General features: G+C 50.0%; 2 protein-coding genes across 3 annotated transcripts in view; one reads left to right on the top strand and one right to left on the bottom strand.

Annotated features, from left to right (window-relative positions):
- LBR (lamin B receptor) overlaps positions 1-15,290 on the top strand; it is a 181,659-nt gene that overhangs the window by 124,831 nt on the left and 41,538 nt on the right. The gene's annotated exons all lie outside the window — the stretch shown is intronic.
- On the bottom strand, positions 5,061-5,339 carry LOC103006040 (spindle and kinetochore-associated protein 2-like). The gene has a single exon (XM_057529568.1). It carries the CDS (start codon positions 5,337-5,339, stop codon positions 5,061-5,063), a length of 279 nt encoding a protein of 92 aa, XP_057385551.1.

Below are 15,290 nucleotides of genomic sequence, written 5' to 3'. Positions count from 1 at the left end.
TTGGTCAAAGCCCATTGCAACCAATTTTGTATCACAATAAACATGCTCTAGAGTTTAAAAAACCCTCAGACCTCAGCTAACTTTTCTATATTGCTGAAACCCTGAATATGCTCCCAAAGCAGTAAAACAGAAACCCTCGCTGTTCCTTGCTCTTGGTTGAGAGACGGTGGTCATCTGTATCCTTCCGTGATCATTTGCATTCTTCGCTGCAGGAAGGGCGGCCTGGGAGCCTCCAGATCACAGACACCCACTGGGGCTCGGCTGGTGTCCGGAGGCATCCAGGACCGGAGGATTAGGCACTCTCTCTCCTGCTCTCCCTACCAGGTGCCGGTAGAAGGACCGTCTTCAGTGATTGTCACATAGGTCTGCGCTCCCTGTCTCCTCGCCTCACCCTCACTCCCTCCTCCCCCACTGTGATCTGAAATGTCCCTCCTCTGACTCCCAGTGGCTGCCCGTCCTCACCCCGCCTAAGGGCTGACACCTCCAACCTCCCCTTCTGGGTGCCCAGGGCTCAGTCCCCGGTGAGCCTTTCCTTTTGCTTCCCGACTGTTCCCCACCTCCTCCTCTGGCCGCTCTTCCTCTGCCCCCCGCCCTAAGTATCAGGAACCTCAGGTCTCCATCGTTGTTTCTCTCCTCTTCCCCTCTTCCGACTAGACTCTTACACGTGCTCTCATTCACTCCCCAGGAGAACAAATATATTCGATGGTGTGGAAATCTGTCATTTCCTGGCCTCCTCTCTCTCAAGCTCCTGCTCCATTAACCCGTTGTTACATGGAATATCTACTGGATATCCCAGAGGCATCTCAAATTCATCATGTCCCAGGCTAAACTTGTCCCCTTCCCCCCAAATCCTTGCCCCTCCATCAGTATTCTTTTTTTTTTAAATTTATTTATTTTTATTTTTTGTCCATTGACAGATGAATGGATAAAGAAGATGTGGTACATATATACAATGTAATATTACTCAGCCATAAAAAGGAACGAAATTGAGTCATTTGTTGAGACGTGGATGGATCTAGAGACTGTCATACAGAGTGAAGTAAGTCAGAAAGAGAAAAACAAATATCGTATATTAACGCATGTATGTGGAACCTAGAAAAATGGTACAGATGAGCCGGCTTGCAGGGCAGAAGTTGAGACACAGATGTAGAGAACATACATATGGACACCAAGGGGGGAAAACTGCGGTGGGGTGGGGATGGTGGTGTGCTGAATTGGGCGATTGGGATTGACATGTATACACTGATGTCTATAAAACTGATGACTAATAAGAACCTGCAGTATAAAAAAACAAAACAACTAATACTAAAAAAAAAAATTTATTTATTTTTATTTTTATTTATTTTTGGCTGCGTTGGGTCTTTGTTGCTGCATGTGGGCTTTCTCTAGTTGAGGCGAGTGGGGGCTACTCTTCATTGCAGTGCGTGGCCTTCTCATTGCGGTGGCTTCTCTTTGTTGTGGAGCACAGGCTCTAGGCACACGGGCTTCAGTAGTTGCAGCATGTGGGCTTCAGTAGTTGTGGCGCATGGGCTTAGTTGCTCCATGGCATGTGGGATCTTCCCGGACCAGGGCTCAAACCCGTGTTCCCTGCGTTGGCAGGCGGATTCTTAACCACTGCGCCACCAGGGAAGTCCCAGTATTCTTTTGTTTTTGAAAAACTGTATATAGTTTATATATACTTTTGTTTAAATATTAATTTTATATAGGACCCCTTGTTCCAAGTTTGGAATGCTCTAGCTTGTCCTGGTTTGGTCCTAATATATAGGTAATTCAAACTTTCTCTGCCACCTGATATGTACCTGGTGATTCCCACAGTATTTCTCCCTTCCTTCCTTCCTTCCTTCCTCCCTCCCTCCCACCCTCCTTCCCTCCCTTTCTTTCTTTACTGGGGTACAGTTGTTTTACAATGTTGTGTGAGTGTCTACTGTACAGCGAAGTACAGTTCCCTGTGCTCTACAGCAGGTTCTCGTTAGTTATCTATTTTATACCTATTAGTGTATATATGTCAATCCCAATCTCCCGATTCATCCCATCCCCCCTTCCTCCCCTTGGTGTCCAAACGTTTGTTCTCTACGTTTGTGTCTCTGTTTCTGCCTTGCAAACCTGTTCATCGCTCAGAGAGAGACGTTCTCTCCTCCAGCTCACCCACCCAGAAGCCTGGGGGTTAGAGGAATGAGGCTTCAGAGTCGAACCACTTGGTGCAAATTCCAGTTCCACCACATCCTGTGTTAGCCTGGCAAATTCCTGAATCCCTCTGTGCCTCAGTTTCCCAGAATAAAAACAGCCCTTCTTAGAGAGTTACAGTGAGCAACAAAGGAGATGTTCCATGGGTCGCGGCCATACAGAAGGAGCTCAATAAATACGAGCTGTTATTAGCTCCCTTCCAACGAGAACGACAACGACAACAGTACACATACACACAACCCTGTGGGCTCTACCTCGTCTCCACATTCAGGCGCCTGTTCTCCACCCTCATGACCACAGCCTTGACTCAGACCTTCATTATTTCTGCCCTGAACTACTGGAGTAGACTCTCTCACCCTTCACGCTCCCTCTACTCCAGTTCAGCTGGAAATTCCTTTTTTTAAAAAATATATATGGGACTTCCCTGGTGGCACAGTGGTTAAGAATCCGCCTGCCAATGCAGGGGACATGGGTTCGAGCCCTGGTCAAGGAAGATCCCACATGCCGCAGAGCAACTAAGCCCGTGCGCCACAACTACTGAGCCTGCGCTCTAGAGCCTGCAAGCCACAACTACTGAGCCCATGGGCCACAACTACCGAAGCCCGCACGCCTAGAGCCTGTGCTCCACAACAAAGAAAAGCCACCGCAGTGAGAAGCCCCCGCACCACAACGAAAGAGTAGCCCCTGCTCGCCGCAACTAGAGAAAGCCCGCGCACAGCAACGAAGACCCAACGCGGCCAAAAATTTAAAAAAAAAAAAATATATATATATATATAGATATAAAACAGTTTTATTGAGATATAATTCACATACCACATAATTCATTCATTTAAAATGCATATTCAGTGGTTTTTAGTATATTCACAGAGTTGTGCAACCATCTCCACAACCATTTTTAGACCATTTTCATCACCCCAAAAAGAAACGACCCTGAGCCCATTAACAGGCCCACTTCTTCCTCCACCCCGAGCCCTAGGCAACCACTAATCTGCTTGCTGTTGCTATAGATTTCCCTATTATGGACATTGCATATGAATGGAATCATGCCATATGTGGTCTTTTGTGACTGCCTTCTTTCACTTAGTGTGATGTTTTCAAGGTTCATCCATGTTGTAGCAGGTTATTATTCCTTTTTATGGCCAAATAATATTTCAGGGTATGGGTGTGGCACATTTGGTTTATCCATTCACTGGATGATGAATTGAACAACAAAGAATTGTTTCCACCTTTTGGCTATGACAAATAATGCTGCTATGAAATTTGTGTACAGTTTTTGTGTGGACATATGTTTTTATTTCTCTGTATACCTGGAGGTCATACTTTATGTTTAACTTTCTGAGGAACTGCCAAACTATTTTCCAAAGTGGCTATACCATTCTATAATCCTCTCGGCCAACCTCGGGCATGGTCTGCCTGTAAGGGTGTCCTAAGCTGACTTGAGCCACATCTTCTTCCAAAAATGACTATTTTTATTTTAGTTGTGTTCTTGTTATTGTCTCCTGCTTGTCCATGTTTTCATGATGTAACTTTGTTTCATTATGACTCACCGAGGAGTGGGGGAGTCCTTCACTCTCCCACTAGAACGCACACTCCCTGAGGGTGGGGGTGCTCTGTTTGTTCCCATCTGTTTCCCGTGCCCAAAACAAGTTCTCAGTAAATATATGCTGACTCAACTGACAGTGCTCCATCAACTGCTACTAGATCTGTAGTTACTGACCCTGATTCCCAGCAACTGTTAAAATAAAGAAACACCCCTGTGTATGATAGAGCATTGCTGACTTCTGATGGGTGTTCTGTTTGGTCCAAACTTTAGACTGTGTGGCACATTTCTAAGAGTGCTGGATTGGGTAACTGCTTTTCCTGTGAAGTCCTGTGTTCTTTTTTTTTTTTTTTTAATTAATTAATTAATATTTGGCTGCGTTGGGTCTTCGTTGCTGCACACGGGGTTTCTCTAGTTGCGGCGAGCAGGGGCTACTCTTCGTTCTGGTGCGCAGGCTTCTCATTGCCATGGCTTCTCTTGTTGCGGAGCACGGGCTCTAGTAGTGCAAGCTTCAGTAGTTGTGGCACGAGGGCTCAGTAGTTGTGGCTCACAGGCTCTAGAGCGCAGGCTCAGTAGTTGTGGCGCACTGGATTAGCTGCTCCACGGCATGTGGGATCTTCCCGCACCAGGGCTCGAACCTGTGTCCCCTGCATTGGCAGGCAGATTCTTAACCACTGCACCACCAGGGAAGTCCCTCCTGTGTTCTTTTATGCACAGTATATAGCTTTAATGAGAGTGAACATTTGTTTGGAGGATTTGCTGTATGTCAGGAGCTGTGCCGAGCGCTTAACACATTACCCCTTTTTACCTTTTTAACAAGCCGTATGGGGTAAGTACTATCATTATCCCCATTTTACAGCTGAGGAAATGAGGCACATAGAGGCACTGACTTTCCCGAGGTCACGTGCCTGCCGGGTGAGAAGCTGGGAGTCTCAGTTCAGGAAATATGTCTCTGAAACTGATCCTCTTGCCCATTGTGCTATGCCCCTCTCCCAAATAAATACCTGGCCAATAGATTTTGCAGGGAAAATGCATCCAAACACACATTCTCCTAAGCAGCTGAATTTTGAAGTGTTTTTTCCCCCATTTTTAAAAAAAATTTTTTTAAAACTCTTTATTTCCATTCCATCCCTTTGGCTGAACATTATGAGCACCATATCTGCCCTTCTTGTATTCCCCTCTCTCGTGGAAGGCATCACTATCCAGTAACCCAAGCCCAATCTCCTTTGTCATCCCGCCACAAACAGTCATCAGATGCTAACAAGACAGCTTCCTAAATCTCTCTGGAATTGATCTCTTCCCCATTAGAGTTCCCTTTTGCAAGTCCGTTTCTTCATCATAAGTCTGACATGTGAGCTCTTAATTGCTCTGCCGCAGTTTTCTCCTCGTCAGTCAGTGGTAACAGCTTCAGGTCTGTTTGCTTTTGTAGTTCTTGTATCAAGGTCATAGTCTTATTGAAAGTAGCACACATGCGGCTCTTAGTCTCTTTATGCTTGACAGCAGTTGGTTTAAAGCGTGCATGCAAAGTTTGATAGCGAGACTTTATTGCTGACAATTCCTTTAAGGGTGTAACCGGATTTTTCATCAGTTCCAGCTTATCGACCTCCGCCTCCATGTTGAATAGTTGACCTCCCCCATTTTTTAATTGTGGTAAAATATAAATAAAATTTACCATTTTAAGGGACTTCCCTGGCGGTCCAGTGGTTAGGACTCCGCACTTTCCCTACTGGGGGCGCGGGTTCAATCCCTGGCTTGGGAGCTAAGATCCCACAACCCCGTGCAGTGCGGCCAAAAAAAAAATTTACCATTTTAACCATTTTAAGTGCACAGTTCAATGGCATTAAGTATATTGACGTTGTTGTGCAACCATCATAATCATCGTCTGTCTCCAGAACATTTCATCTCAAACTGAAACTGCACACTCACTAAACAAGTCCCCATTCCCCTCTCCACTGGCGTCTGGCAACCTCCATTCTACCTTCTGACTCTATGAATTTGACTAAACCCCTCGTATAAGTGGGATCACACAGTAGTAGTCCTTTTGTGACTGGCATATTTCACTTGACCTAATATTCTCAAGGTTCATGCATGTTGAAGCAAGTGGCTGAATTTAAGGCTGAATCCTCTTCCACTGTATGTATAGACCACATTTTGTTCATCCATCCGTCTGTCCAGGGACAGTGGTTGCTTCCATGTTTCGGCTGTTGGGAATAATGCTGCCGTGAACATGGGAAACATGCTGTGAAGCATGTTTTTATGGAATTGATCAAGGAAATCAAGGCCTCATTGGGGATTCCCGAGGGCCGCGCTGATGGGGAGGAGGCGCTGTCACCTCACCTCACCTTGCCCCCCGGTTCCTCTGCCATCCACCACTGCCCCTGACCATCCCTTTAGGCATCTGCCTCTCCGCCTGGCTGTGAGGACATATGCTGGGTTTTATTGTCTTCTTCCACTGCTTTACTGCCTCTTCCTGGCACCTGAAAGCCCCCGTTCCCCCCGAATCCAGGCAGCAGGGACCCTAAGAGCAGCACAGGATCTGGGGGCTCCGTGCTGAGAGGTACCTGCTCCGGGGCTTCTGAGTGGCTGCTGCTTAGGCTGCCGGGGCGGCTGGCCCAGCCCTCCTCATCCCCAAGGGGGCGCCACTCAGGGAAGACAAAGAGGTCCACTTACCCCGGTCCTCCATCCAAGCCACCCCTGTTTCCTTTCCTGGCCTCCGTTTTTGTCTTCTCCTCTCCCCAGAGCATGTCAGACAAGTGGGGACAAAGCAAGGGGAATCTGAAGATTTCTGACAGGCTCAGTTCCTAGAAACTTTAAAAAAAATTTAAAATAAATGTTCCAAGAGGACTTCCCTGGTGGCGCAGTGGTTAAGAATCCGCCTGCCAATGCAGGGGACACGGGTTCGAGCCCTGGTCCGGGAAGATCCCACATGCTGTGGAGCAACTAAGCCTGTGTGCCACAACTACTGAGCCCGTGAGCTACAACTACTGAGCCTGTGCCCTAGAGCCCATGAGCCACAACTACTGAGCCCTCGTGCCACAGCTACTGAAGCCCACGTACCTAGAGCCCGTGCTCCGCAACAAGAGAAGCCACCACGATGAGAAGCCCGCGCACCACAGAGAAGAGTAGCCCCCGTTTGCTGCAACTAGAGAAACCCCGTGCACAGCAACAAAGACCCAACGCAGCCAAATAAGTAAATAAATTAAAAAAAAAAAAAAAGAAAGAAAAAGGTTCCAGGAGATACGGTTCTGCCCTAACAAAAGAGTCTCTCAGGTGCGGGTCTCCAGAAGGTCACCAGGTTACATTACTCAGCGCTGGGTGAGGAAGTAACTGAATGCCAGGGGACTGGCTGCAAAGGGCTACCACTCCAGGAAGGGAGACTTTTCTTTCTCCACACTTGCTATTCAGAGGGCATCTTATTACACCACCACCACATCTGTCCTTGTGAAGAAAGGACAGCAAGCTGCCTCCCACACCAGGGCAGTGTATTCAGTCTTTCACTCCCTTAGCATTTGGGGAGCACCTGCTATGCCTTGTTCTAGGGCTGGGAAAACAGACAAACTCCCTGCCCTGCAGGAACGATTCTAGCTTGGAAAAACTGATGAATGGAGTGACACGGGCGGAAAGGGCTCTGGAGAAAAGGAAAGGAAGTATGGGGTGGTGGGGAGCCATCATTTTCAACGGAGTGGTCAAGAAAGACCTCACTGGGAAAGTAACATTAGGGTAAGACCTGAAGAAGAGAGAGAGAGCACCCAGCAGTGCTGGAGGATGTTCAGGCAGAGAAGGCAGCATGTGCAAAGGCCCTGCGGTGGAAGCCAACAGCTAGGAAGCCAGGGTGGCTGGAACTGAGTGGGCAGAGGGGGGATGTCAGGGGATGAGGCCAGTGAAGGGTGTGGGCGTGGCCTTCTGCACCACTGTGAAAGAAGGGAAGCCACCGCAAGGTTTGAAGCAGACACATGACATGACCTCAAGTTTTAAGAAGAGAACATCAGTTGGTGGCTGTGTGGAAAGCAGCCTGCAAGGCAAGGGCAGATGCAGGGGATCAGTTACAAGGCTGTTACAATAATTCAGGCAAGAGATGGTGGCAGCGAGGGTATGAGAAGTGGTCAGATTCTGGATATGCAGTATTTTGGAGGTAAAGCTAACAGGATTTCCTGACAGGTCAGATATTTAAATTTTAACACAGAGTAGAAACAAATAAAAGAGCCCTGGATTCGATTTCAACAAGCCTGGCTTATAGTTCTCGCTCTGCCTCCTGCTAGCCATGAGACAAGGATAAGCAAATCAACCCCTTAGATCCCAGCTTCCTTATTTGTAAAAAGGAAGTGAGAAATATCTGCCCCTTTACCCGACAGGTTTTTTTGAGAGGATCAAAAGAGAAACTGAGGGTGACCACTCACTGAAAGCTACAGAGTGCCATGCTTCTGCCAAATAAAAAAACCTGATGATTTGTTTTAATGACAATTATATTTGTCTCCATCAGTGGAGTCTTTTACCTTGGGGAGGGGGTGCCAGAGGGATCAGCCCCCTCTCTCTGCCTCCCCTCTGGGTGCTGGTGTGCTGGGGTCGGGGACCTTCCCCTTCCTGTAACCTACCAAAAGTGCCACGGACAACTCTGCAGGTTGTGCCCTGTCCAAGGGCTCCTGGGTGAGATGTGGTGGGTGCTGAAATCCAGCCTGTGTGTGCCCTGCTTCAGACCTTGTACCCTGATGGGGGGCTGCATCTGCCCCAGGAATGTTCCTTGTTTTGTTTTATTTTTTTTCTCTAATTTGCACAAGACAGAGGACCAGGCAGCCTCAGCTGCCCCTAATTCAGCAGCTGAGGCAGAGAAGGGAAGATGCAGGTAGGGGATGAGGTGGTGAGCTCATATCTTCCCTATTAGAGTAGTTTCTGTGGCCAGTTTTACAGGAGAAAACATGCTCTGGGGAAATCTTTTTTTTTTTTTTTATAAATTTATTTATTTATTTTTGGCTGCGTTGGGTCTTTGTTGCTGCGCGCGGGCTTTCTCTAGTGGCGGCGAGCGGGGGCTACTCTTCATTGCGGTGCGCGGGCTTTTCCTTGCGGTGGCTTCTCTTGTTGTGGAGCACGGGCTCTAGGCGCGTGGGCTTCAGTAGTTGTGGCGCACGGGCTTAGTTGCTCTGTGGCATGTGGGATCTTCCCGGACCAGGGCTCGAACCTGTGTCCCCTGCATTAGCAGGTGGATTCTTAACCACTGCGCCACCAGGGAAGCCCTTGGAAGTCTTTTTAACTTGGATTGATGTGGGTTGCCCAAGGCAAAATTGGGGCTCTGGAATCATTTGAAGGCTAGAGAAGGAAAGGAAAAAAAAGCAACTGAGGGATCCTACCACCGGCTCCTTTCAAAGTGGCGCCATTGTAGAGAAAAGATGGAAACTTGAGATTTAGGCGGATGTGTTACACTGCGTCCCACCCGATCCGGTGCTTAGGGTGCCGAGGGCCTGATCCCACCTTGCCCTGACCCCCTGCTTTGACCTCTCACCTTCTGACCCTGAAATTCAAGTGTGGCTCCCCTTTGGCATGATCTGTGCCCATCCTCTGGCTTGGTTAGCAGCTGGCTGCTCTAGCAGGCAGGCCTGGTGTCCCAGCCTGGCCTCAGGCCATGCTGAGAGGGCTGCACGTTTTCAAGGTCATTGTCTCTCCTCCAGGTTCCCCAAACCAGGTGAGAACCAACTTTGGTAGAATGGGTTTTGTAATGTATTGTGTGTAGGGTGAGCCTCTGTTTTTCTCCATCTTTCCTCTGCACGCTTCCCCTGGAAGGAGTACCCTAATTACCCTCTGGAGTAGCACCCCTCCCCCACTCCTAGATCATGAACTTTGGGCGGGGGGGGGGGGATAAATCCAGCTTAGCAACATGGCGGCCATGGGACTTGAGAGCTTCTCACTGGGGAGGGGTAAATGTCCCAGGCAGAGCAATGACATGAAATGAGCCTTTCCAGAGGATCTTTGGGTCAGACGTTCCTTACTGGACCTAACAACAGGAAGGATGGCCTGAATCTTGAGCTGCTGGGACCTGACAATGAAACCAACCTTCAGCAGAGGTGGAGCCAAGAGCTGCCTCTCTCCTGATGGCATCACGTGAGCCTCTGAATCAAGCTCTACTGGAAGTACCGGATCTATCCCTGCCCTTCCCCAAAAGGCACCAATAATTTCCTTTTTTTTTTTTTGCATAAGCCACTTTTTTTTCTCCTTGCAAATTACTGCAAAGGTCCTTATTGCATAGACCACAGTTCAGAGAGGGCCGCTGCCCACAGCGGTGTAGCAGAGTGATGTTATATGGGCCACTGTGACCTTCCCCTGACATAAAGCCGAAGGCTTTGGCTGGGACAGTTGGTAAAGCTGGAGTTGCACTGGCTAATGGTGAGCGATGCCTCAGGAGCTTGTGCTGCCTCAGAGGGGACTGGCGGGTCAGACACGGGGGCTGCCTCTTCAGATGACCTGGGCTCCTCCCGGGCCATCAGCCTCCCCTGAGGCCTGGCCTGCACTTCCTGTCTCTCTGACTCACTCTCTCTGTGCCCTCTGCCCTCTTCCCACCTTTTCTACATCTGCTGAGATGCTGCCCACCCCTCAAGGCCCAGCTCGAACGCCGCCTGCTCCTGTCACCCCAGCTGCTCCTGTCACCCCTGCTGGCGTGTCCCCAGCACAGGAGCCCTCTCACGGTGGTGGGGACAGCACTGCATAACCAGGAGGGCTGAGGCCTGGCTCTGCAGCCTTCCAACTGTGTGAACCTGGGCATGTCGCTTGACCTCTTTGAATCTGATTGTCCTCATCTGTAAAATGGGAATGACACTCTACCTTGAGAGGACAGACCTTGAAGGACCTGGATGCAAGGTCCCAGAGAGGCAACGAGACTCCTGAGAGAGGTAGGGTGCAGGCAGAGGGGCCCAAATCACCGCTCACAGAGCCCTGCGCTCTAGCGTGGGATGCAGCTGCTGAATGATTCCCGCAGGCTCACCTCCCCCAAAGTCCTCCACGGGGGCCTGGGGACAGCATGGAGGTGGGCCTAGGCGAGAAGGGTATCTGTGCCCTGAGCTACATACCTGCTGTGGTCGGGCACTTGCACCCCACATTTCCTCCTTCCTCCGGACCTCAGTCGAGAGGGCAGATTCCGTGGGGACAAGGGTGGATTCTTCCCTATCCTGTGAGCTCAACAGGTGAGCCCAGCCCAGTGGCATACAGGTGCCTCTTTAACTGGATTGAGAAAGTGGAGTGTTTCCCCTCCTCATTCAAAAAAAAAAAAGAAAAAAAAAGGTTGAATTAAGCAGAGTTCCAGGCAAATGCAGAGGCTGAAAACAAGAAAGGTCACATTTGTTTTTCCTCAGGTACAGCCCTGCAATCTCAGCTCTCCACCCTGTTGCGGGTTCCTTCACTCATTCAGCTTTACAGAAAGGGTGTTTCTAGAATTCCTACTCTGAGGGAGGCTCCTGGGGCACAGAGTGAGGGGGCGCAGATCTGTTCTCAGGCTGCGCAAACAGCGGGCACCCAAGGCAGAAGGCCTCAGGCACCATCCAGACAGACGGAGGGGCTGGACCCCAGAGGCCGGCCAGATGCCAGACCCTGCGAGGGCTGACCCTGGCCTCCCCCACTAAGCTGACTCCTCCTTTCCTCCCTAGAGTGGACAGACAAGCTGAAAACCAACTGGGTTGAGCTTCCTTCTCCTTACATCTCTGGCAGGGACAGGATGGAGGCTGGGGGCTGGGAAGGAAGAGAAGCCAAGGTCCGGCTGCAAACCTCTGATCACGGCGGCAGAGGGGCCAGACCCTAGGGAGCAGGAGGGCAGTGCCCTTCACGTGCTTATCCCGCTGTCGAATAGCGGAATGCTCGGGTCCCAGTGCCAGAGAATGAGAGGCTTTTGAGCACGGAGAGCTGTGAGAAATCTCCGAGTCAGATTTACACCAGGAGAATAAACTCCTGGGAGAATTGCAAGACCCTTAACCAGGACAGCTTTGCAAAAATCCCCCAAGCCTCGCATTCTCTGCTGTGTGCTTGGTTCAAGGTATAAATATTCACTGTGATTCAGTCAGATGAAGCAAAGAATAAATATTATTCTGGGCTAAAGGAATAAAAAGTCCAGAGGCAAATGACAAGAGATGTGTCTAAGACGGCTGAATGTTTTTCTTGAACATTGTGGGTTTCCAAAGATCTCTTGATCCCAAAGAGATGCTTTTGGTCAATAACATACTGAATAGAATGCATCATGTTTCTAGAACCAAGTCCAATTCCATTGGGAGGAAAAACGAAATCAGGCCACATGGTGATGCTTTGAATACTGGGAAGAAGGCCCGTTACAGTGGGTACCGTTCTGAATCTTTGGATGAGAAGGGACAGAAAGACAGACTGACCAGCTGTGACTGCCCACCACTTCACCGTGGTGTGTGCTCAATTCCAGACCAGCCCGTAATCTGGGGAGGGAGGTCAAGGCCAAACCAGAGGGCAGCAGACGAGGGAGGGGCAGTGGAGATGCCTCACAGCCCCAGGGAGACCCTGGGTCCTGGGAGGGCAGGGATTAGTGTCCCCCTGGAGGCAGACTCAGTGGGGTAGTGTGGAAATGGGGTGACAAGGAAGGAAGGAAAAGGAGAGAAGGCAGAGAGAGGAAAGCGGCCTCTCCCTGTTCTAAATACCAAGTGCAGTAGGAATCCTTCCCAGTTCAGTCCCGGCCCCCTCCATTCAGGGGGCTGCTTGCAGGGATGCCCTCCCTCCCACTCACCGCTTGCTGGGTCTGACTTGGACGCCCCCCTCTGGGCCCCAGTGTCTCTTCCACTTGGCTGTGGCCTGGCCCTAGCACAGTGCTTGCAAACTGCAGGTGCTCTGGAGGTGATGTCTTGAATGAGTGAACATCTGTCCGCTATCAATCTGCAAGACGCCTGAAGCCCCTTCTCCAGCGTCCTGAGGTGGGTGTACCCTTTACTGCAGGCTCATGGTTCCAGGCGCTGTGCAGAAGGCCCTCCATGCAGTGCCTCAGGGGTGCCAACTATATCGTTTTCTTTCTGGCAACAATATTTTGGATCATTAGAAGTGTCTTTGAAATGCAACTTTTTAAATCTTTTTTTTTTTCCAATTTAATTTATTTATTTATTTATTTATTTTTGGCTGTGTTGGGTCTTCGTTTCTGTGCGAGGGCTTTCTCCAGTTGCGGCGAGCGGGGGCCACTCTTCATCGCAGTGCACGGGCCTCTCATTATCGCGGCCTCTCTTGTTGCAGAGCACAGGCTCCAGATGCGCAGGCTCAGTAGTTGTGGCTCACGGGCCTAGTTGCTCCGCGGCATGTGGGATCTTCCCAAGCCAGGGCTCGAACCCGTGTCCCCTGCATTGGCAGGTGGATTCTTAACCACTGCGCCACCAGGGAAGGCCCTGAAATGCAACTTTTTAATTACAGAATGAATACTGCCCCTGGGAAGGGGCCTTTTCGCAAACGCTCCAGGAAGCACTTGGCAGGATGCCCTTCCAAGGGAAGCAGAGCCCAACCAGTGCCTGTGGCTGTGACAGACCCAATGTCCTGTCCAAACAGGAACCTGGGCCCAAAGAAGGGCTCCCAGGGGAAGAGCAGAGGCCCCCTGAGGCAGAAGCCCCCCTGCTCACCAGCTCCCTAGCATTCCCCCGACCCCAGGAGGTCCCTCCGGCCATGCGCCAAAGGCTGGGAACTAGGGTCTCTGCAGACGCAGTCCCCTCCACCTGCACCAAAATATTCCCTCCACCCATGCAAAATGGCGCCGTCTTCCTGGAGCCTTAGGGCCGGTGTGTGTTGACATCTGTCAGCCGAGCCAGCAATGGCTTTCCCATGTGTCTCAGGCCCGGTCACACACACAGTTCTACTCTTTGTTCTCAGGAACCAAACAGAGCCAGGAGGGCCAAAGCTGGGAGGGAGCTTCCGGAAACATCTGCGGTGGCTGGACAGAGGTGAGCCGTGACCCCGGCTCGCTGCAGAGCTCTGTGTGGCCTTTGGAGGCCAGCCTGACCCCAACCACTGAGAGCTCCACATCCTGGGGTTCTCCTGGGCTGACTCCCTGTCTTGGGAGCTGGGTATTTATATTCATATCCCAAATGCTAATTAAGATCAAACTGACTCTGCTGTTCACTCTGGGGGACCGCAGTCTGGACAGGTGACACAGCCTCTGCCTGTCCTCCAGGGACACCAGCCTGCAAGGGCTTCTCTCGGGAGACCGCCAACGTCATAGCCCGCCTTGGGGGTGTGCTTGGAAGTTAGTTAAAGGTGTCTAATCTTTAAGAATGATGAGAAACTTGGGAGGAACTATGTTGACAGCCGACACTCAGACATTTCCTCAAATAAGCATGGTAGGACCACTCCCAGTCTTGCTTTTCCAGTCTTATTTACCTGCTGAGCCGGGGGTAGCAGGCGGCAGAGAGCCGCAGGGAGGCTGTTTTCTCTCCTCCTTGATGGGTCCCTGAAACCTTGGGAGCCAGGGAGGTTCACACTGCCTGTGCCCCCAGGATGCCTTTGATGTGACTGTCAGAGAGTATGTCTTCTTGTGGCTCTATCAGGATGTCCCATTTCATGAAACTCCAGTATTTCTATCCTTAATTGGCATATCCTCACTGAAACTCTGTGGTCTCTTCTCAAGCAATTTTCTGGTAAAAAGTTTTCCTGGCTAGCCTGTAAGCGGTATTTTCCAGCATTTGTGTTAGCACCGAACCAAGTGGCAATTTTCGACCAGCTGTGAGACTACCTGGCAGGTTTTCAAGATCAAGCAAATCCACAGGCTTAAACAGGCAGGTTGGCTCAAGCCACTGAAACACCCTGAGACACGGGGTGGGGAGGGACAGGGCACCCATGTCTCCTCCCTCTCCTGTCACCACTGACCCATGTGCTTCTCACTCAAGTCAAACCATAAGGAGGGCTGTTAATTTTTAGAGAAAATCAAACTATTTTTAAAAAAATCAAATTGCATTCTTGTAAACACTCTTCTGACTATCCCATTCTGAAGGGACAGGGTTACACTTTGGCGACTATTTATCAGGTGCCAGGACCTGGGTGCTTCTCTGGAGGACAAAGACTCGCTCCCCTCCTAAGCTTCCAACAGTAAAGGCTCCAGTTCATTGCCGACTTTGACCCATCAGCCTCCTCTAAGATAAGCTTCCGGGTTTTCACGTTGCAACACACATCAAACCGCAGAGGTTATGAGTTCTCTGTGTTTCTCCTCTCGTGAACCACCAGGCAGGGCAACAAGCCCTGCCCACTTCCTGCTCACGTGTTGGGTCTGCAACGACCTTTTATTCCATGAAATGAAGTCAAAAGCAAACCCTAGACAATAGCCAGGAGACTCTGTGAGGTGGACACTCCAGCCTGGTCACCAACTCAGAATTGCCTTATCTTCAGAACAAACTGCAATTACTTATGTAACAAATCCCAGCCAATCTCATAAACTTCAGGCTTTAGGAATGAAATATGGATTAACTCTACTCTTATGCGTAAAGATGTTCATCTTCTATCTCTTGTATTTCTTTTTTTTCCCTTGGTGGTGCAGCTGAGGCTCCCAGGGGAGGTGTAAAAGAAGGAGCTTCTGATAGAAGCAGATATGGAGAGTTTGGAGGCTGGG

The sequence above is a fragment of the Balaenoptera acutorostrata genome, chromosome 1 (assembly GCF_949987535.1).
Source record: "Balaenoptera acutorostrata chromosome 1, mBalAcu1.1, whole genome shotgun sequence".
NCBI classification, from domain to species: domain Eukaryota; kingdom Metazoa; phylum Chordata; class Mammalia; order Artiodactyla; family Balaenopteridae; genus Balaenoptera; species Balaenoptera acutorostrata.
This window is presented reverse-complemented; position numbering and strand designations above follow the sequence as displayed.